This window comes from Callospermophilus lateralis, chromosome 7, assembly GCF_048772815.1.
Source record: "Callospermophilus lateralis isolate mCalLat2 chromosome 7, mCalLat2.hap1, whole genome shotgun sequence".
In the NCBI taxonomy this organism is placed as follows: Eukaryota; Metazoa; Chordata; class Mammalia; order Rodentia; family Sciuridae; genus Callospermophilus; species Callospermophilus lateralis.
Genome location: NC_135311.1, coordinates 138110384 through 138132674, shown reverse-complemented (window position 1 = coordinate 138132674; position 22291 = coordinate 138110384). Strand labels below are relative to the sequence as shown.

General features: G+C 53.6%; 2 protein-coding genes across 2 annotated transcripts in view; both read right to left on the bottom strand.

The window, feature by feature from the left end:
• Window positions 1-607, bottom strand: part of Slc2a5 (solute carrier family 2 member 5) — a 33814-nt gene extending 33207 nt beyond the window's left edge. Inside the window, exon 1 of the mRNA XM_076863390.1 lies at window positions 455-607. The gene's annotated coding sequence lies outside the window, so the exon portion shown is untranslated. The remainder of the gene's footprint in view (window positions 1-454) is intronic.
• A 3287-nt stretch (window positions 608-3894) lies between these two features.
• Window positions 3895-21931, bottom strand: Gpr157 (G protein-coupled receptor 157). The gene is made up of 4 exons (XM_076863387.2): window positions 21412-21931; window positions 10445-10658; window positions 7380-7580; window positions 3895-6943 (listed from the first exon to the last, which is right to left on the bottom strand). The coding sequence occupies exons 1-4, from the start codon at window positions 21792-21794 to the stop codon at window positions 6731-6733; spliced, it is 1011 nt and encodes a 336-aa protein (XP_076719502.2). The 5' UTR covers window positions 21795-21931; the 3' UTR covers window positions 3895-6730.
• Window positions 21932-22291: the final 360 nt, after the last annotated feature.

Here is a 22291-nt window from a genome sequence, read left to right as displayed (position 1 = left end):
GGAGTGAAGGTGAGGAGGGCGTTGGTGGGGTTTAGATGTAAAGTTCCAGTTGTCTTTCCCTCCCTGTCACCTCCTCCTACCTATCCGTATTTCTTCCCAATAACACATCTTCCATTTCCCACCTGGGATCTTGTTGTGGAAGCCCGCAGCCCCCATCCCCGCCCTCCCGCAGTTGAACCACCTGAGCATCCGCCCACATCCTGAGGCCCCTCGCTGGTCTGTGCAGGGCAGCACCACCTCACCCGGAGGAATGCCGGGTTCTGACAGCTGCCCGGGTTCCATCCCCGGCTCTGCCGAAAAAGAAGCAGACTCTCTGGCTCCACCTCAAACCTGTGGACGCTAAAGTCATAGAAGCACTGCTCCCTGCCTTCCCTGAATGTGGCCCCTCAGTGACCCCTCCCGGGACACCTGCTCCGAGGACTCCCAGGTCTGGGCCCAGCCAGGGCAGACTTACCCCCAGGAGTCTCCGGCACTGCTCCTCTCTGGTGGCCAACTTCAGGCTGCACTTGGAGCAGACCCTCTGACCCTCCTAGGATGGTGGCTGATAAGGTGACAGAGGGGTGGGAAGGGGCAGGCGATGGCTCTCCCTGATACACCTTTATCTGCATTAAACCCAGACCCGAGTAAGAAAACACAGTGCCCTCCACCCCCACCCTATGATCTCATGATCTATTCGTGGAGGCTTGGTGCATGGCTGGAGGCGTGTGGCTGGACTCCCGGGTGCTCAGAGTCACTTCAGCTCCGGAGTTTAAGACCATCCTGGGAAAGGTCGCAAGATCCCATCTCTTAAAAGACTGAAAGCCTAGGGGTACAGCTCAGTGGTAGGGTGCTTGCCTGGCATGTTTGAGGCCCGGGGTTCCATCCCCAGTCCTGAAAAACAAACTTAGCAAAAGGGGACTAAAGAATGTAACCACACCTGGATGTACCCTAAAGACGACCTTTTTAGGGACTGGGTTTGTGGCTCAGTGGTAGAGCACTTGCCTAGTACCTGTGAGGCACTGGGTTTGATCCTCAGCACCACATAAAAATAAATTAAAAAAAAAAAAAAATAAAGGTATTGTGTCCATCTACCAAAAATAATAATAATAATAATCTTTTTACAAGATAATTTCTGTCTCCAAACAGAAATTCTTCCCTTTCCTATAGAAAAAAAAGGGTATATAAGCTTAGAGTTATGACACCCTTCTTCAGTGTAATAACTTGTTAAATCTCCAGTTAATTTTTTTGCTGTTTTTTTCCCAGCAAACCCTGGAATTTCCCTTCGCCTCTGCACCCTGATGCAACGGGCCCAGGCAAGACCAGGGCTCGGCCGTCGGCCGGGGAGAGGAGCTATGGAAGGGATCCGAGGAAGAGAGGGGCTGCTTCCGCCTCTGGCATCATGGTTTTGAGGAATGGCCGGAAATCCTTGTGTAAATGGAGGTACCCATCAAATAAGTCCCCCTCCCAAGGCCCCTGGGGGCCACTGGGGGCCACTGAGGCCTTGCTGAGGCCCAGAAGCAGGCGAGTTCGAGGTGGTGATATCCTGGGTCAGGGAGCTCTTTGCCCAGTCATCGGGCGAAGCAGGGGCCTCAGGTCAGCCTCCCTCTCACCCCCAGGTGAGGTGAAACCCAGGCTGAGGGGCCACATCATCTGCCCAGAGTGATCCAGTCGTAAGTGGCGGAGCTGTGGTTGGAACTCAGGCTTCCTTCCCAGAGCCCCGTGGCTCACAGACCTGGTAGTGGGGACTCATCTGCTTCTCTTTCCCTCAGGGAATTGAAACCACCCACTTGGCTTTGTACCGAAATGTGGCTGCCCGTGGCCCCTCACCTCACCACTCCCAGGAGAGCTGCCCAGGGACAGGGACGCTGCAAGTCACTTTCTGGTTCCCTCTGGAATGTCCTGGAAGGGTGCCTCAAAGCATCCAATGACAGTTTGCACCCCAAACCCTCTCGGGGCTTCCCTCCAGTCCTCAGTGGGCCGAGAGAGAGGAATTTGGAGATTCAGAGAAAAAAGTTACGCAAGTCTTAAAAGAGAAGCGCCCATGATTTGTGGGAATACCCAAGAAACAGCCCATGAGGGTGCAGGCTAGGTCCTGAAGACGGGAGTGAAATTGTGTCACCCCACCCCAACGCCACCTCTAGCCCCTGGCTGCTGCCCCATAAATATTAGGACCAAGGCCTTTCTCTTCTCACTGTTGGGACAGCCCACCTTCCTCCCCAAACACAGAATCCTTCCCTCCTAAGCAAACCTCTGCTTGCTGCCCCTTTCTGATGTATCCTTAAATATTCCCTCCTGTGACATTTTTCAAGAATCCCACTGGTCCTGAGTTGAGGTCCCCCTTTCAGGGACCTCTCGGACCCTCCTTGGGTGACGACTGTGCCCAGCATTTGAAACAGTTCTGTCATGATCCTTGCCCCATCCCACACTCTGCAAGGCCCACCTTCTTCTTGAGAGTGCCTTGGGCACACCTAGGCCACCACTCTACACCAAGATTCACCCCCAGCCCCCAAACCACCCATTTTGACATTCAAAACCATGGCTAGGGCTAGGAATGCAGCTGAGTGGTAGGGCTCATGCTTAGAGTGCATGGGGCCCTGGTTTCATCCCCAGCACCAAAAGAGAAAAGGACTGACATTCCATTCTTGTCCCATCCCACTCTGAGAGCCTGCAAAGGATGCTGGCCAGAGGACAGGGGCTGCAGCCAGCTAGAACATGAATTTGTCAAACATGTCAGCTAAACACGCTGGCCATCCATGGCTGGCACGGTGACTATCTTAACAACATTGTTTATCCTACAGGGTTTGGAATGCATGCCAAGGTCACCTGGTGGGTGAGTTGGCACTCACGACCAAGATGGTTGTAGTCATGCCAAGGTGGATCCCTAGAGATAGGTTGGGAGTGGCTTCTTCCATTTTTCTCCCAGGTAAGCGCATGGCATGCACTTTAGAGATACAAAAGCCAGACAGAATCGCTAAAAGACTGCAAAGGGTTACCCCAAAGAAGAAACTGCAATTTAGTATTCCTTAAATTTGCACGCTGCACCTAAATAACAAAATTAGTGTTAAAAGGTATCACTTCCAGGGGCTAATGTTGTTTTGACTTCACAAAATCCAGAAAGAAGAATTGAGAGATTTAGGAGGGCAGTGTTTCAAGATGGCTTAATTAATATGTGCCTAAACCAGGTGCAGTGGCACATGCCTGTAATCCCATTGGCTTGGGAGGCTGAGGCAGGAGGATCACAAGTTCAAAGCCAGCCTCAGCATCTCAGCAAGAGCCTGTCTCAAAAATAAATAAATAAATAAATAAATATTTTAAAAAGCCTAAAGCAGGCCACTTGGGTTGTGCAAGCCTGCACCCCCAAGCAAAGCCCCTGGCTCCTCTCCCTGGTTTTGAAATGCCTTCAGAGCACAGCCTTTCAGAGAAGAGCTCCCAGCGTCCCACACATCCCTATCAGGAAGCCTGCAAGGCAGATGCAGTGATTTACCTGGTACCATCAAAAAATGAGACGTGATGGGCAACTGGGCCTGCAGCTCAGTCCTGGAGTGTCTCCCTCCTGCAAGCTTAGGCCAAGTCATGGGTGCCAAGTACCTGACCTGCTGACCCTCATTGTGGATAGGGCCCAGGAATCTGTATTTGAATACGCCCCACTTTCTTCCTCCATGGTGAAGACCAAGTAAACTCAGAAACTGGCTATCCCTATGGGGTGGCACCTTATGGGACATTTGCCAACACAGAAGGGCAGAGATGTCTCTCCAGGTTTCAGCAGAGTCGGAGGCTGCCCGAAGTAGGCCAGTCTGAGCCTCCAGGCCCACCCCTCCCACATCAGTGGTCAGTCCGTTTACCCAACTGCAGAAGAAAAATAATTTATTTATTTAATTTAAAATAGCAAGACTGTGGCTTTCACAGTCAGTCAGGGGTTTACGTTACAATGTTGCATGGGCAAAAACTCACACTCTCTTATGCCACAACAGGAAGTCTGTAAAAACAGGTTTTCTCACGGTAGACATGTGAAGAGTTCTGTTCGTACCCTCAGCCTGGGCTAAAGAATAATCTTTATTAAAAAACAAAACTGAACAAACCAACCAACTTAAAAACAAACAAACAAACAACAACAAAAAACCAACCAAAAAATCCAACTCTCAGAAGCACAGAGGCAGGAAGTGGCTGGTCAACCTGATTACAAGACCAAGATTCAGACGTGCGAAAGGACGGGGGGCAGGGGATACAGTCAGGGGCTGCAGCGACCTTAAGCTGAGGCAGATAAACACTAACGACTGTAATGGAAGAGAACGGAACCCACTGGGGTCCAGCAAAGTGTCAAAGGGGCAAAGCCAGCCTGGTCAGGCTCTGATCAGAAGCAACGGCCTCTCCTGCTGTGAGGTTGCGAACTCCCTCCTCTTCCTCTTTGGTTCTGAACTCTGCCCACCCAGCTGGACTGACTGTCCCTGGCTCTAAGCAAGAGGCAAGGTGTTCTGTGAGGTGGGAGGGCCAGAGGCCAAGGCTAAGGCACCTAAGGCGTGTGGACAAGCCCCTCCCCTGCCCACTGGGCCACTGGCACTCCTGGTAACCGTTCATCTGCAGCACCAAGGTGGGCAGCAGAGGAAGCGGAATTGGAAATAACGCAAGGTGTAAATGTTTGGAGGTTTTCTTTTTTACAAAAACAGACAATCCAGACACCAAAATGGCACCAAAAAAGAATGGAATGAGAACTTGAATGAGTCCTAGCACCTAAAGCAGGTGTTCTTGGAGTCCCCAACTCTCTCTATAGGCCTTTTCTGAGCACAGCCAAGCTGGGGAGACCCAGGTCCTCGCCTCTGGGCACGTCTGGAGCTCCCTGCTGGGCAGAGTTTATCCTAATGTCTTTGCTCAGGGGCCAGGACTCTTACCAACTGTGGATCATTTTCTTGTTTGCAGCAAACAAATCCCTGAATTTCTGTCCCATTCTAGATGCTAAAAGGTCTTCACCAGCTGTGTGCACAGAGTTTGCTGTGACCTCTTTAGGGGAGGCTGTTTCTGTCAGGAGATGGCCTACTGGTAGGGAATCTTCCATACGGTAGCCCAGAGCGTTCCTTGAATCCTAAGGGGATTCCCCACTCTTGCTAACTTTCATAAAGAACTGTTTTCAAAGGAAACCAAAATGAGCATTTTAGACTCAATCCTCAAAATGACTACTCCTTTCCTGATACAGATTTTGCTTTTGAAAGTCAAACAAACAGATAGCACAGCATGGTTTTGGTTTTAATCCAGAGCCATTTTACTGGGTCCGGAAATCATTTCAGTTTTGCAGAATTCTGGCAGGACCCAAGGGAAGTCACTTATGGGTAAAGCCAGGGGTGTCCTTGCCGGCCTCTAAGGTCACATGTGTTACTTCCTGAGGTTCTCAGTTGCGGTGACTTATGGAGACTGCTTCCTGGAATGCGAGGAAGTATTGGTGGAGGAGCTATGGGCTACAGAGCTATAGATGCTTCTTAGAATCCTTTTTCTTTTAAATGTAAATGATTCCCCAGGCCTCAGGCTGCCACTTCCCCCCAACCAATCACCAAAAAGCCTCAATCCTTTTTTTTTTTTTTGGTGCCAGGGACCAAATGGCCATCCTTGTCCACGCCCAGCACACACTCCACCTCTGAGCTCTGCCCCTAGCTGAGGCTGAATCTGAAAAGCCTTCACCTTCAAGGAGGAAACAGCATGTGGGTCATCTACTCTCTGAGCATCTTTCCTCCAAAAACGCAGGCTAGGATGTGAGCAAACCAGGCCCTCTCCCTACCCATCCTCACTTCTAGCCACCCTATGACCGAGGGCATTAGGTGAAAATACCGGGGAAGAGTGTGTGGTCCTCAGAGTTCCCCTGGTCGCCTCTGCCTTGGCACTGGAGGAGGGGACATGTAGTTTATGTGACTGACCAGCAGGGGGAGGACTCCGGATCTGGCCTGTGCTAAAACTTAAAACACAATCCACATGAAGGGTGGACAGTCCACAGAGAGGAAACCCAGGGCCCATGTGGTGGCTCTGGCCTGTACTCCCAGTTATTTAGAGGCTGAGGCAGGAGGATCACAAGTTTGCAGCCAGCCTGGGTAACTTAGGGAGTCTCTGTCTCAAAATAAAAAGGCCCGGGAGGTAGCTCAGTGTAGAGCGCTTATGGAGCATGTTCAAGGCCCTAGGTTCAAGCCCAGTATTGCAAAACAAGAGAGAATCCAGGAAGCACCCAGGGGACTGTCCCTGAGTGGCTGTGCTGGGCTGTGCTCATTTGTGGCAGTCACAGGTAACCTCAGGGGACGTGCAACCTGGTTAAAGGGAACTGCCCCTCTGCTGACCAGCAGTGTTATCCAAGAAAAGCTGGGCTCTTCAGGGGATCCCAACACCTGACAAGCCAGGAATCTGCCCTGTGATGTCAGGGCAGGGGGCACACCTCGGGGTCCCTCAAACTGTAAACAGTGCTATATGGCTTCAGAACACCGAGAGCCCCCCCCCCCCACCCCGCTCCGAGGCACCTGACAGGGTCCTGCCTCACTGGCTCCGAGTTTCCTGCTGGGCTCACACAGATGAATCCCAGGTGCACCGGGACACAGGCCCGGGAAGGTGCTGCCTGAGGCTCAGGAGGTAGAAAGGCCGAGCGGGTGGCTGCTCGCTCACCAGGTCAAGAGCTTCACCCACAGGGGCTTCAGGTGCAGCAGAAATGCACCCTGTCCCTGCAGTGGGATGCACAAAGCTGCCTGTCCCCGGATAGGGACACAGTGCGAGGACAAGCTAACGCTCAGGTGCTGGGAGGCTCCTCTGGGGTCTGTCGGGGTTCCTGAGCGTCTCTGGTCTTGGAGGGCACAGAAGCCCCCGGAGGGCCGACTGGGCTCTGGGTGGAGGGCTGGGAGCAGCAGCAGCAGCAAAGGGAGACGAGCCGCGTGCGGACGGCACGGGTGCAGAGCACAAACATGATGCAGTTGGCTCCCCCCTGGAAGGTGTTGCCGATTCCCTGTTGGGAGGAAAGAAGGGGCCTGAGCACAGTCTGCAGGCAGTCGCAGGACCACCACGTGGGAACTGCCTGGACCCAGGACCTTTCCTGCCCTTCCTGCCCTGGGAGGCTGCCCTGGGTCTCAGCCACATTCCGGGCGGGCTGAACTGGTCAGCCTGGCATAGACCGTGTTCAGGCCTGCTGGGTTGGGAAGAAGCAGGATTGTCAACTCTGCGGGGGCTTCTCTAGGTTGCTGAGAGCACCCAGAAGCCCCAAGCTCCCACTTCCCTGTCCTAGGCCGCTGCCCACCTGGGGCAGGGAAGGAGACAGAGGGGAGTCTGCTCCCTGCAGCCCCTCCTTGGCTGCAGCCCTAAAACTGGGACACAGGGACTCTTCTGTGGGACGGGGGATCTGGCCATGCCACGGAGGGGCAGCAGGGTGGAGAGGGCAGACCTACATGCAGAACGACCAGCACTGGTATCCGCACGGCCGGGGAGCCACAGAGGGTCAGGACGAAACGCACAGTGCTCCAGACGCGGAGGCAGATGAAGATGAGGGGGATGAGGACCAGCTTCTTGTCAGCCACGGAGGAGGAGGAGCGGCGCTGCAGCTGGTGTGTGTCGCACAGGATGGGCCGGTACTCCGAGAGCGCCTCCCGCTGCACAGGGGACAAGAGCAGACCTGACCAAACGGCTCTCTGGCCACTTCCGCCCACAGCTGTCCTGTCTTCCTGGGCACCTACGCTAACTAGCCAGGAAGGCAGGAGCGGGGCCTCTGGGGCCTCCTGGGCCTGATGCTCCGGAGCCTCTGACCTGTTCCAACCTGGACCCTTTTCCAAACCCTCGACTTGCAGATCACTGCCCAGGCCCCATCTGCACAGGGGTGTCCCAAAGACGCTGAACTCCTCAGGCCTCAGAGGGACGCCTGGCCTTGGCCCTCGTGGGCTTGCCCATCTACCAGGGGAAGCTCCATCTTCCTCGATTCCTGGGCCAGACACGTGGGCATCTTCCTCTACTCTTCTCTCCCCCACAGTTTCCGTCCAACCCACAGGTAGGCCCTGCAGACCCTCCTGCCCACCACCACGCACGCCCCGGCCCCTGCACCATCGCCACTTCTCCAGGTCCCCCCTCTCCTCGCGGCCACCTCCCCACCTGCGGTCCATTCTCAGCACAGAAGCAGAGGGCTCCCTGAAAGCCGAGGTGGGTGGGTGAGTGCTCGTTCCCGCCCCTATCCCCTAGTTCCCGCCACCCCAGCCACAGGGTCCTCCACTGTTCTCCCAGCAGGCCTCCAGCCTGGGCTCGGTGCTGGCCGCTGGCCGTTGCCTGTGTCTGGAATGCTTTTCCCTCTTGGTTTGTGTGGTCACTCCCTCGCTGCCGCCTCCTCCTCTCCTTCCTTCTTCTAATCTGGGGATTGGATCCAGGGGTGCTCAACCACTGAGCCACACCCAGCCCTTTTTATTTTTTCTTTTGAGACATGTTTTGCCTGGAACTTGTGATCCTCCTGCCTCAGCCTCCTGGGTCGCTCCCCCACCCTCTCCAAGCCTCTGCTCCCAGGTCACCTGCTGGATTAGGCTGATACACTGCACAGCTGTTTCCCAGCTGCCCCCTCCCTACAATCCGGCCCTTGGCTGCTGTCTGTTCTAGCTCCTGTCATCTCCATCCTCTGACATCAGCCACCCTTGTTTTCAACTTGTTCCCACTACTGCACCCCACTTCTAGAACACAAGACCCCCCAGCACAGGACTATCGTGTCCCTACCCACCCACCACAGGAAGGGCAGCTGGAACCCGCCTTGGCTTCCCGACTCCTGGGAACGTCTTTCACGAGAGGGAAGAGGCTCTGTTCCAGATCAAAACCCAATTTGTAAAAATAAGTGAGCCAACACAGAACAAAGACGTGCACTGAGCCTCAGCCGAGCCTGTCTGGGACCCCAAAGGCCTAGGTGCGGGGAGCAATGCACACCTGGGCCTCCCTGAGCACCCAGGTATCTGGGCTCACCTGTGCAGAGCACCTTGCCCCTTGCAGCCTTGGGGGCAGCCCAGAGAGCTTCCAGCCCTACCCTTTGGAGCTGCAGGTTTTGGGGAACTTCCTATGGGAGGACAGAGGGGTCATGGGCTGGAGAGCTGGGTCCAGACCAGGCTGTGGGTTGGCTCCTCTTCAGAACACAGCTGCTCCCTGCTCACTTATTTTTAGCTGTCCTGCTAGCTCCATGGAGGGAACAACGTGTGCAGTCTCACCTCCTTGCCCACTGTATTCCTTTTTATTTGAAAAGACTTGCCAAGTTGTAAAGAGAGAACCCATTGTCACACGCAGGAGTCAGCCTGGCAGGCACGGGGTCCCCAGGCTTCCTGCTCTGCTGTAGCCGGACACACACAAAAGGGCTTCTCCAGAAGGCAGAGCCTGGGGACCTCTACTGGGAGCCCTGGGCTTCCCAGGAGAGTGGGAGAGAGAAGGTGGGGATGGAGAGGACCCAGTCACAGGCCTGCGGGAGAACAAAAGCAACTTCAGAGCCACTGCTAGATCTTGCCCCTCCAGCAAGGACTCCAGCAGAGCCAGAGAGGGCTGCACAGCTGGGCTGGCCAGCTACATTTCTGTGTAAAGAGCCAAAAGAGAACCAGATGTCTTGAGAAGACAGATGGGGACTACAGGGGAAGAATTAGGTGGCCCAAGGTCACAGACAGCTGCAAGAAGCATCCCAACTGCTTAGTCAACAGGGTGACCTGGGTGTGTGTGACTCAGTGACCTAAGTGTGAGGCTCTGGGTTCAATTCCATACAGGGCCCAGACTTACACAAAAAGAAACCAAACAAACAATCCCAGAATGACTTAAAAGTCGGGACACTCCCTCCTACAGCTAGGCCAGAAGGACGCGGACTCTCACCAGCACCCTGGCAGCAGGAGGCCTGAATTGGGAGGATTTCTTGAAACCTACCTTGCTGCTCTGGCCACGCGTCATATTTGCCTTTTACCTTAATTACTGAAGCTTTTTCCTCTCTGGAGGGAGGCAGGATCCATGTTTTTATCCTCATTATAAACCACCTTTCTAGCCAGCCCTCCCCACTGATTTATAAATTCCTGCAAAGCCGACCACTTATGACACTGTTCTGATCTCTGATGGGGGGGGGGCGGGTTATTTTCATCACTGATCACGCAATCCGCCGTCCTCCCTTCCCGGGGCCTGTTCCACTGGGACACATCCTCAACTTGTGTCTAAATTCCTAAGTGCAAGCAACCTCGGACGGCTGTCCACACGGGGGCAGTGGAGGGCTGTGGTGAGGACGGGGCTCCAGGCTCCTTCTGCTGATTTCAGCTCAATCTTTGGGAGCCCCAGACTTTCCGGAAGGCCCCTTAACTCTGCTTCCCACCTAATGAAGGAGGAACAATGGGACAGGCTCCTGACAGGGCCCAGACGCACACACCACCTGTTACCTCCTGTGACAAAGTGCATGGCCCTGGGCTGGATACGTGGCCAGCATGTTGTCCCTCCGGCCTCAAACTAGTTCTGTGTCACAGTGGGCACCTACCGCTCTGTTGATGTGCTTCCTGACCAGGAGGTACAGCAGGGGCAGCAGGATGTACGCCAGCATCTCCCACAGCTTCCCGGTCAAGAGCATCCACAGCACGCGGTCCTCGGCCTCCAGGTCAATCCAGCACCAGCCCACAGACACGTCGGAGGCATCATAGCCGATCTTCTTTAGGGAGACAGCTGCCACTGTGATGGTCAGCGGGACACCCCAGCTGAGGAATAACAAGGAAGAGGAGGCCCGGAGGTTAGGCCAGGCGCCCAGCAACGTCAGCATGGGCAGAGATGCTCGGGGAGGCTCTTTTGGGGAGGAGAGCGCTCCCCCAGGTCTAGAGCAGACAGTGTCCTGGGAAATAAGAAGGGGCAAGTGTTGCTCAGGGAGCCTGGCTCCAACCTAGCATTCCAGGCCTCCTAAGAGATTAATACTAGGACATGGCGGGCAAGAGCTGGCTCCCACATGCATGGCTTCTTCTAGAGGGGCCTAGGCACCGTGGTGCCAATCCAGCCTGTGTGTCCGGGCTGTGCCTGCATGCCATCAGCAGGCAGCCCCCAGCCAGCCCTTGGGCATACAGAGGGTGCATACATGGGTGCGGTGGGGTGCTGGGCAGGCCTATTTCAGGGCCTAGAAGGGGGATGTGAGCATATCCCCTCTAAAGCATAAAGTGCAGACAGCCCCCATCCCCAAGGTCAATGCCCCGCTCAACCTTCTGGAGCACGTCCCCACAGCAACACAGCTGGGATCAGGCCCAAGTCCCTTCCCCAAGTTCTCTGCCCAGCTCCTTACAAAGCAGCTTAAATAGATCAGGGAGACAACCAAAAGCCGCATGTGGCTTCCGGTGGCATTGAGATGGCAGAGAGGGCCATTAAGAGCTTGGACTTTGATGCACTGGGATGGGTCCAAGTCATGACTCTGCTTCTGCTGCGGAAGTTATTTAGCTTCCACATGCCAGTGTTCTCCTCACAGAGTGGGGACGATGACAGAGGGGACTGTATGGGAACAACCAGATGAGCATGTGTCTGCTACTGCAAGACTATTGTTCCAGGACCCGGCCTGTGGTGTAGACACTGGTGCTGCACATGGTTTCTGACCCCAGGAACAGACACAAGTACCCTCGTGCGTACCCTCGTGCGGGGCCAGTGGCTCAGAGAACAGAACAGTCTGCGGAAGCAATCCCATCAGTGACGCCAGCAACAGGGTTAGTTCAGAAACTGGCCATGTGTCGAGAACTCAGTGTCTGGAATGTGGGCCCTTCTGACAGGAAGCTGGAGACCAGCGACGGACGAGGTTAAGTTCCACCTGAGTCTGTTGCCCAAACTCCCCTAGATGCTGTGCCTGGGCGAGGCTTTCCCACACACTGCCAGGCCAGCAGAGGGGCAGCATGGGGGCTGGAGGGGGGACGTCCACTCCCTTGGCCTGGCTGGGTGCAGGACACTCAGAACAGAGGTGACCCAGACAAACATCCACTCTGTCCTTGTTGCTGCCCTTTGTGGGGAGACCAGGAACAGCTGCCAGGGGCAGTTACCGTCACCCTCAGCAGGGGGCAGCAGCGAGTGTCATCTTATTTTGGTGGTACTGGAGCAGGAACACTTGACCACTGAGCACCAGCCCCAGCCTGTTCTTTTATTTATTTATTTATTTATTGGTATTAGGGGGTTTTGAACCCAAGGACGCTTAACCACTGAGCCGGATCCCCAGCCCTTTTTATTTTAGACAGGTTCTAGTTAAGTTGCTCAGGGCCTCACCAAGCTCCCGAGACTGGCTTTGAACTTGCAATCCTCCTGCCTCAGCCTCCCGAGCCACTGTGTGTGCCACCGCTTCCAGTTCAGGCTCAGTGATAGAGTGATCCTGGGTTCAATTCCCAGAAATGAAAAAAGCAAAAAGAAGTGTTAAAACTCCAATCTTAAGGCCAGAATGTGTTTTTCACTGCATTATGGTTTTCAAGACTCCTTGCAGGAATTCTGGGAATGGGAATAAATAATACTAGTGCTACATGTGGGGACAGTTGCCCTGAAGGAGACCGGACTTCAGCCAAGTCTCAGGCAGGGGCGGCCTCCCATCGGCTGGGCAGAAGGAGGCTGGCTCCCAGGTCCAGGCTCCTGGGAGAGGACAGGGGAGTATTCCCTTTCCCTTCTGCATCCGGATGGGCCTCACAGGAAACCTGGGGACCACACAGTGACAGACCTGCACACGGAGTTTAGATCTGTAGTTCTAAAGGTATGAAGTGACATATTTCTTCTGTACTATGGGGTGTGCTTGGGCTAAGAGGGAATAATGAAACAGCTAGAGAGAAGACCACAAGCGGGAGGGTTGGGAAAGGGCTAAGGAAGGGAGCTTGAGCAACAGGCAGTGGTTGAAGGACCTTGAGCTCACATCTCGGCAGCCAGGTTGGGGCCAGAAGCTGCTAGGGAGGTACTTAAGTGGGTGGTGGGAAAAGGTGGTATCAGGGATCTGGTGGGGACAGAGGAGGAGGAATGTCCTAATAGTCCCGCAGAGCAGGCTGGACCAGAGTCGCAGACTTATGGATCAGACCATGACACGCTTCATGTTTCACAACCGGCTCATCAGAAAAATGCAGATGTGTGATGTGTGATGTGTGTGTGTGTGTGTGTGTGATGTGTGTGTGTGTGTATTCATGCATATACAAATTATCATAAGTTGCGCTGATATCAAGATGCAAAGCACATAATCTAAAAATAAAAACACAAATCACAAAACTCCTTATTGTCAATTCCCTACGACGGATTCTCACAGAATGACTTTGCTGATTTTTTTTCCTGAACCCTGGTATCCACAGCCCACCTATGGATGTGGTCAGCAAATGAGAGCAGTCCCATCCCATGAAGTTGGTTTATGCTTTCATTTTCCTGAACATGTAAAAGACGAACGTGAAATACAGAAAACAGAAAATAAGACAAGCTGGAGCTTCACTGGTCAGTGACTGAGCGGCCTCTCTGCTCACCAGGCACTAGTTCTCCCACACTGGAGGAGAGTTTCCTCATTTACTGGTGTCCCATGACACCACCTCTTCTCCCCACCTTCTGCCTAAAAGATTGGCTTCCTCCTGCCCCAACATGGCGGCCAACTCTGCTTAAGTTCAGTGGTCACACTTTTAGGTTCAAAATGTGCTAGTAACTACCTCCGTCACTTTCTAAAGTCTAGATCAAGGCCTGGCCAACTGCAGCACTCGGGACAAATCTGGTTATTTTTTAGTTATAGGTGGACACAATGTCTTTATTTTCTATTTATGTGGTGCTGAGGATCGAACCCAGTGCCTTAAGCATGCTAGGCGAGGGCTCTACCTCTGAGCCACAATCCCAGCCCCCTGTTTTTTTTGTTTTTTTTTAAATAAAGTTTTATTGCAACACAGCCACACCCATTCATTTACATATTCCCTAAGACTGTTTTGCAGCAGGGTTGGGCAGTTTCAATGAGACCACAAAGCCTGGAAAGCTGAAAATACCCTCAGGTCCCTCATGGGAAAAGTTTGCCAACCTCAGCTTCACAGAATCGACAAAGCAATGGACCACGCCTTTGTTTGTACTGTTTGCCGAGTCTGTAGTGTAAATAGTCCCACCATGGCCAGTGTCAGGCCACCAGCATCTGTAGATAGGAACAGAGGCCGCAGCACAAGCACACGGTCTACAGTATTTCTGTGACATACATGTGATAGAGGTGAGCAACCTCCAACAACCAGCGTGGAGCATTAATGTAATTCATGAGGCTTAACGCAGAATGGAAGTTAATTTTTAGTAATGGTGGTATCTAACCATCAGCTCACAAAATTCCCTAACAAGTGGGTCTTCCCAGCTGATTCCAGGATACCACTGGGCAGAAGAGAGAAAGAGGAGCCACAGGGTGAGGAGAATGTTGCTGTTTCTGGGTCCTCTGAGAAGCTCAGCTGCTCTGGCAGAGTGGCCACACGGAGCTACAGTGGTTTACTACAATTCTGACATGACAGTTTTCCCCCTCTGAAAATGCAGCCGACAGTCAAAAACTAAAGTGAGAACTAGTTCAGAGATGGCCTGCTCCTGGAGGAGACCAAGGGACTGACTTGATTACGACCCACGTGGTCCCGGGGTGGCCCCACAGTCCCAGGAAGTTCTGCTAATCCTCAGCCCCCGCACAGAGATGGCCAAAGGGGGAAGCTAAACTAGGAGCAGGGAGGGAAGAGTGAGGTTAGAGCAGGTGACTGATAAGGCTGGGGGTGTCTGGGCTGGGCCTGCCTAGCCGGAGAAGCCTAGACCGCTACACCCTGAGCAGATCCTTGCTCGGAGGGAGAACCCAGGCTTCTCCCAGAATCTCCTGGGCCCTTGGTTCGTGTTTGCCTGGCCAGACTGCACGGCTTCCTCCCCTATCAGAGACTTACTGGTTGAACTGCATATCCCTGAAATTCATCTGTTGAAGTCCTAACCCTCAGGACCTGGGAACGTGACTGTGTTTGGAGATAAAATTTTTCAAGAGTCAATTAAGTTAAAATGAGGTCACCAGAGTGGGTCCTAATCCAATAGGGTTGGGTCTTCAGAGGAAGAAATCAGGACAGACACGTACACATGACAACTAGGTGAGGATACTTGGAGAAGATGCCATCCACAAGCCAAGGAGAGAGGCCTCAGGAGGAGCCAGCCCTGCCCACACTTGTCCTGAACTTTCGTCCCCCAGAGCTGTAAAAGAGGAAATTGTTGCTGCTTGAGCCACCCAGTCACCGCAGCCTGAGCTGATTAGCACAAGCGGCTTCCAGAAAACCACGGGGGACAGAGCTGTGGGCTCCTAGTCCCCGGGACCCCCAACCCAAAGGGAAGGGATGAATGGGAAGCTCCCCACCATGCCCAGACTGGTGGTGCTGGTCAGGGACCCAGGTGACCTGGGGAGGGGACCTTCTGGGAACTCAGTATCCTTTCTGTCATAAGTGTCCTGCAGGGAAGTGGAACTGGACTTGCCACGCAGGATTAGCTTCGAGGTGAGCAAACGGCCTCCTACCCTTGAAGTTCCTGACATTTGTCGTCTGAGGACAGGTAGCCGTTGCCTCCGGAAGAGCCAGCTCCGGGCTCCTGACAACCTCCATCCAGAGCCTGGTCCCTCCAAACCCCAGTTCTGCCCGTGAGAGCGTCATGTGGCCCATGACCTCTCCCACCAGTCAGGGTTGGGGGACACCCCCTCACTTCATGCAAAGATCGGAGCTGCCCAACGCTTTCCAAAGATTGCTTCAATCCCTGCCCCCCTGCTTCAGGTCCCATAAAGGGCTGAGGCTGTGAGGGCTGGAGACCCTGCGCCTCTCCCTCACCTCAAACCCCACCCCTCCTTCAAATTTTGGAGGTGGGCACCTGCTGGAGAGAAAACAAAGGGGGTCTTCTTTCTCCTCTGTGGGCCAAATAGCCGCTCCTGGTGTGAGTACTGTGGCAACAGAGAGCCTTAAATGCTAACATAACTCAAAAAAATGCTTTGGGAACAAAACCACACACCCTGCAACAATGTGCCAATTTAGAAAACTCCTGAGAGCTCAAGGCCGGGGGCGCCCAGCTGCGGGGAGTGAGGCTGGTGAGAGGCCGGTGGCCGGGTACAATGGACACTTGTCCAGCTCATGGGGCAGAGCGCTAGGCCGTGGGGGAGGTTAAGTGAGTCAGCTACTGGGCCAGGCTGCCATGGGTCATTGCAGCTTTGGTGCCACCATCCACAGCCCTCAGCTCAGAGGTGCTTCCTACCCACTGGGTTCCTGGCCACTAGGCCCGGGAAGGGCCAGGGGGCGGGCAGCCTCTGAGCTCCTGGCCCCTGGTGCTGGTCCTCAGTACCTGTCCTGGGCTTCCCGTTGCACACACCAACTTGGTGCTGTGACCTCGCCATCTCATGGTAACCCAGAAAGCCTTTTTTTGGGAACAAACAAAAGCCAGTTCAACTTTTGTCCCTTTGGAGAGTGGTGACAAGGGGTGCCATTCCCGAAGCTACCTTGTGCATCCCTCACTCAGGGTTCTCTGTGTAGGGAGTGTCTTAGTTCACGTTCTGCTGCTGTAATGGAGCGCTTCAGGCTGGGCAAGTCACAAACAACAGAAGCTTCTTTGGCTCAAGGTCTAGACGTCGGGGAGTGCAAGAGCCGCGTCCCAGCATCTGGTAAGGGTCACCCCATGGAGGAAGGTTGAGGGGCATCTGGAGACAGAGAAAGAGTGGGGACCAAACTACCCTCTCTTGCAGTAGCAGCACAACTCTGCAAACCCAGAGCCCCAGCACACCAGCTCTCAAAGGTCCCCTTCTTAATTCTGCTACAGAGGCGATGAAATGTCAACACGAGTTGTGGAGGGGACAGCCGTGCAGATAACAGCAGGGACGACCTGAGACTCAGCTCTGCCCAAGGCCGCCACTTCTGCTGCACCGCGAGCTCCTTTCCAGTTACAGAACTCAGGGCCTCCCTCTCAGGGCCCTGTTTCCCCTTTTTGCTGTGTTGGGACTTCCCACTCCCCCCAGAGCAGGGTTTTTAGGGTTGGTTGGGGTGCCAGACTCCTTCTCCTGCAGTGACTCCAAGAAAGCTCCAGAGGATGGGTGCGGAGCACTGGCCGGTCCTGCTCGCCCACTCTCACCTCAGCAGAGCCTGAAGAAACTCAGACTCCTGGAGACGCTCTGGCCCGGCCCGGCCCGGCCCTCTACCCTGTTCCTGTGAGATGAACCACCCCAACCCAGCCACCCCCAAGCAGATAGGACGAGGGCTGTCACCTGGCTCCACTGACCTGACCCCACTTGGCGTCACTGAAGGAGCCTCGACCTTGGGGAAGTAGGAGCTGCAGAGGGCTGCAGGCGGGGACAGTTGAAGGTTTACCTCACTGGTCTTACAGAAGGAGGGCAAATGTTCCCTTCTCTGCAGCCCCAGCCCCTCCCTCAGGTGACACACAATCACGAAAGCAAAACCGTAACTACGAAAGGAAAGCAGTAACTCTGCAGCCGGGGAGGCTGCAGATGCCACCTCGGCCGAGCCATCAGAGCCACATCACCACCAAGGGAACCCTTCAGAGTCACCCCGGGGTGGGGGGATGGGCTTCTGGGACCCAGGTGCAGACCTGAAAGCAATCAGGAGGAAGCTTCAGACAAACCCAGGAACATTCTACGAAGTACGGCAGAACATTTATGAAAAATGCTGGTGAAACTGGTATCTCCCTGCACTCTTCAAAATGTCAGTGTTATAACAGATGGAAGAACTGAAGAGGAATAAAGAGGCATGGAAAGTCAAGGCCCGAGGGATTTTCTTTTGCTCTCAGGGATGCTGTTAGGCAATGGACAAATATCTCAATAAAGCCCACCAATCAGGTAACAGTGTTCCGCCTGCTAATTTCCTGCTTTTTTTTTTTTTTTTTTTTTTTGTATCAGCGATGGAACCCAGGGATGTTTAACCACTGAGTCACATTCCTAGCCCTTTATATTTTTTATTTTGAGACAGGGTCTCACTAAATTGCTGAAGCTGGCTTTGAACTTGCAATCCCCCTGCCTCAGCCTCCCAGGTTGCTGGAATTATAGGTGTGAGCCACCGCACCAGGCAAATTCGTGGTTTGGGTAAGTGCACGTTTCTGTAAGAGACTTCTGCCTTCTGGCAGTACACACTGAGGTATTTTGGGTTGAGGGGGTATCATGGTTGTGACTCTTAAGTGGTTCTGGAAAAAGTAACTAGAGAGGAAAAAGCTAACATGATAAAATATTGATATGTGGGAAATAAGAATAAATAATTGTTGAAATTATTATTTGTGTGCACACCTACGTGCATGGGCTGGGGATGGAACCCAGGTCCACGTGTATACTAGGCAAGCAAGTGCTCTACTGCTGGGCTACACCCCCAGCCCTACGGTTGAAATTCTATCTCAGTTTTCAAAAACTAGAAGTCAAGACACAATCACAAGAGCATGGACCATGGAGTGGGTCATAACCAGGGTCTACTCCCAAGTGCATGGTCTTGGGCCATCTTGTCTGCTATGAATGGAGAGTGCTCACCCTGTCCATCTGGCTGGGTTACCTGTGCTCTGTGAGCTAATGAATGGGACAGCACATTACCAAGCATCAGGAACCACATGCAGCTCATGATGAGAGACTCTTTCCCTGAGGATGAAGTCTAAGCTATTCTCCTTTTCTAAGGAGGAGAAAAAAAGTCTGTAAATGGAACCATGTTAGGTGTCATTATGGCTCACCAGGGGCCACACAGGTGCTTTCCTGGGAGCTTGTGAGTGTGTGGGATTCTCTGTGACCCTCTGTGTTTCCACGGCTATAATCAGCTTTAGAGATGGCTTTTGTTTTCACTTCTCTTTTTATCATCCATTTAAAAGATACAACCTGGAGAGTTTGCAACCAGTACTCATCAGTGACATGGCATTTCGAAAGGGGAGGATAGTCTATCACTTATTGTTCCCCTATTATTGGGCACTGAGTTAGCTTCTAAATTCTTACTATGACAACAATACCTCACAAGCTCCCTTGAACCTTCAGCTTAGTATGTATTTTGGATGGTCTTCTCAGACTAGGTCCTGGAAATAGGATTACTGGATCAGGGGTATGAACCAAATACTTTCTACAAGGATTACTTCAATTTACAGTGCCAGTACTAATGTAGGAAAATACCAGTTTCACTGTCATTTTCTACCTTATTATTTTTTCATCTAATTTAATTGATGAATGGTACCTCATTGTTGTTTTGGCTATTAATAAGATTAAATTTCTTTTCCATATACATTTATCAGATGCTTTTACTATTTTGCCTGAATGTATCCTTTGTTCCTTTTTCAAGACATTGGTGGGTTTTTAAAAAAATCAATTCTTAGCTGGATTTGGTGACATACACCTATAAATCCCAGTGACTTGGGAGGCTGAGGCAGGAGGATTGCAAGTTCAAGGACAGCCTGGGCAACTTAGGGAGACTCTGTCTCAAAATAAAAAATAAAAAAGGGCTGGGGATATAGCGCAGTGGTAGAGCACCCTGGATCCAAGCCCCACTAGCACAAATAAAACAACAACAACAACAACAACAAATATATATATATATATATATGTATAAAATCTAAAATTCTTTAGATATTCACCTTCCATATTGTCATATTTTAAAACAGTTTCTACTGAAATGGTCAAAAGTGGATGATCAGGTAATCTGTGCCTAAAGATGAGCTTTATCACATCACTAGGTTCTTCAGCAACAAAAAATTAATTCTCCAAAGAAAAATATGGGATAGTCCTGAGCAAGCTCAATAAGTCTGGGAGGATCTGGGTCAATAAATAACCTGTTGGACAGGTTATAACAATTCCCTTAAACACAGCTTTCCCTAGAAGGAAGGCTTCCCTAGCATCACAAAAAAACCCTGCCATAGGGTCCCTGATGAGAAATGTAGGGAAAGAACTCCCACCTCAGATCTGTTAGGAAATCCATCTTCTATAGGAGCTGCACCAGGTTCTGGGTATCACTTTACTTATTCATTTATTGGAACTAGGAATTGAACCCAGAGGTACCTTACCACCGAGTTCCCCCTGCCCCCAGCTTTCTTATTTTATGTTGAGACAGGCTCTTGCTAAGTTGCCCAGACTGGCCTTGAACTTGTAATCCTCTGAACAGCTGCGATTACAAGCATGCACCACCACACCTAGCCTGATTATCACTTTTTAAAAAAAAGTAACGTATTAAATATTTTGAAAAAGAAGCTGGGAGGAGAAGAGATTCTTGCAAAGAAAGGTCCAGTCTTAGATACTTCTTTAGTACCTGGGAACTACAGTGTTCACACTGCCCACCTCAACCCAAGCTGCCACCAAGGATGGCTGGTATCTGACAGTCAGCTTCAGGTGACACACTGCAAGGGGTAGGAGAAATGGTTGCCCCCCTCTCTGGGTCCCTGCATCTGAGCCACTTTTTGAGTGACACAGTGTGAAGGTTTTGATTTGAACAGCTGAGAAGCAGGACCCTTAGTTTCTCAGGGACCAACTGGCCTTCATCCAGCAGCTACTAGAGCTAGAGGTCAAGTGACTCTTCCCAGCTGGCTGCCTCAGCGTGTGACACCCAGGTGACCTGTCTCTACCAAAGTGCTGACTATCCTCTTAGTCCTTGGAAAACACTCAAGTTTTTAATAGAAAGGATCTATAATTAGGACAGTCTTTGGTGCTCTGATCTGGGGGAAGGAGAAGAGAAAACCAGCCCTAGGATTCCTGCCTTTGCTTCAGCACAGGACACCACGGGAAATTCTAACCCTGAAACTACACCAGGAAGGACGGACCTTCTTTGGGTAGGGCTTTCTTGCTGAGATGCTTGAAGGCTAGGGCATCACAGGGCAAGGCCTTGGGTTTCCTTGTTCTCAGAGACTGCCGGCAGCTGTCAGCTTTCTTACACTCAATGGGCTGTTACTGACCTGTCTTAGAGCTCCTGAATTCTGGAAAGTCAAGATCACCTAGAATGGCGACTGGGCCCTGAAGTTCAGAAATGACCAAAGACAAAACTAAAAAGATGAAAAGATGGTAGGTCCCTCTGCAAGTTTTACAGCCCGGACACTGTGGCCTGGGAGAGGCTGAATGCACCACACCCACTATAGCATGGAGGTGGCAGCTGCCTGGCTCCCAGCACCACAGCCCCCTAACTCATCTCCCATCCTGGGGATGGGGAGCATTTCCCCATGGGCAGCAAGAATGGCCAGAACACAGTGAAGCAGGAGCCAAGCGCTCAGTGTTGCCCCAGAGCCTATTAAGTGATCAGAGCTGGGCCCTGAGGGTGAGATCTGTTCCCCAACGTGCTAAGAGGCTCCAGCTGGGGCAGGCACAAAGGGACGCCCTCCGCAGGGAAGCTCAGCTTGATGTACAGCTCCTGCAACCTGGGCACCCTCCTGTGGGCCCAGGGATGCTGGGCACAACTGCCCACTGGGCGCCTGACCAAGCCGCGGCCTGCGGGAGGGGGCTCGAAGGAAAGCTGGCAGGACCGGGCGGAAGGTGGGACTGAGTGGGGGGCCCCCGGGAAGCAGCAATGCCACACGCACCTGACAGCGTGGAAGGCCCAGAGTAGGCGGTCGGCCCGCGGCCCCCGCGCGGCGCGGACGATGCTGAGGTATAGGTAGAGGGCGATGGCCACGGTCCAGAAGAAGGAGCTAGTGTTGGCGAAGGTGGAGACCGCTCCTTGCAGCACGCAGTCCCACGAGGGGCCCGAGAAGTCCTGCAGCACCCCGTAGAAGTAGGAGGCGGCCGAGAGCAAGTCGGCCAGCGACAGAAAGAGCAGCAGACGCCGCGCCCGGCTGCGCAGGTCGGGCCAGAGGGCGTGCGTGGCCACCAACAGGCCCGAGCCCAGCGCCGATAGCGCGCACGACAGCAGCACCACGGCGCGCTCCGACGGCAGGAGTTCGGTGGGCGGTGCGGGCGGCGGCATGGCCGGCTAGGGCTCCGGGGCAGGCGGCCAAGGGGCCGCGGGCGCAGGGACGCCGCGAGGTCCAGGCTGGGCGGCGCGTGCGGCGGCCGCCGCCGTCTAGACACCAAAGTGCCCGCGGCTCGCGTCCGGGCGCCCGCCCCGCCCGGCCCATCGGTCCGCAGTCCCGCGTCCCGCCCCGACCACGCCCCCGCGCCCCCGCAGCTCCACCTGTAGCCCCGCCCCGTGCATGGCCCCGCCCCGATGCCCCGCCCACCGCCTCGCCCACGCCCCCACGGTCTGTCCCGGCGCCCCGCCCCCACACCCCTCGCCCCGCCCTAGGCCACGCCCACAGCCACTTCTCACCCTGCCCAATCGTAGGCCACGCCCCTGCACCCCTACACCTCTCCCCCGTGGGCCCCACCCCCCGGACCCCCCGCCGCCCCGCTCCGCCTAGGGTTACCCCTGCTCTTGCCAGATGGCTGGAACGTCCCGTCCCCTGGGGGAGGAGTGGCATTTTT

What these genes read in the sequence shown, in the direction of transcription:
- Gpr157 (XM_076863387.2), bottom strand. Translation starts at nt 21,794, where the DNA reads ATGCCGCCGCCCGCACCGCCCACCGAACTCCTGCCGTCGGAGCGCGCC. An exon ending in GGAAGCACATCAACAGAGCG is followed by an intron (nt 7,581 to 10,444) that starts GTAGGTGCCCAC and finishes TCCCCTGTGCAG; the next exon opens with CGGGAGGCGCTCTCGGAGTA. An exon ending in CAGTGCTGGTCGTTCTGCAT is followed by an intron (nt 6,944 to 7,379) that starts GTAGGTCTGCCC and finishes TCCTCCCAACAG; the next exon opens with GGAATCGGCAACACCTTCCA.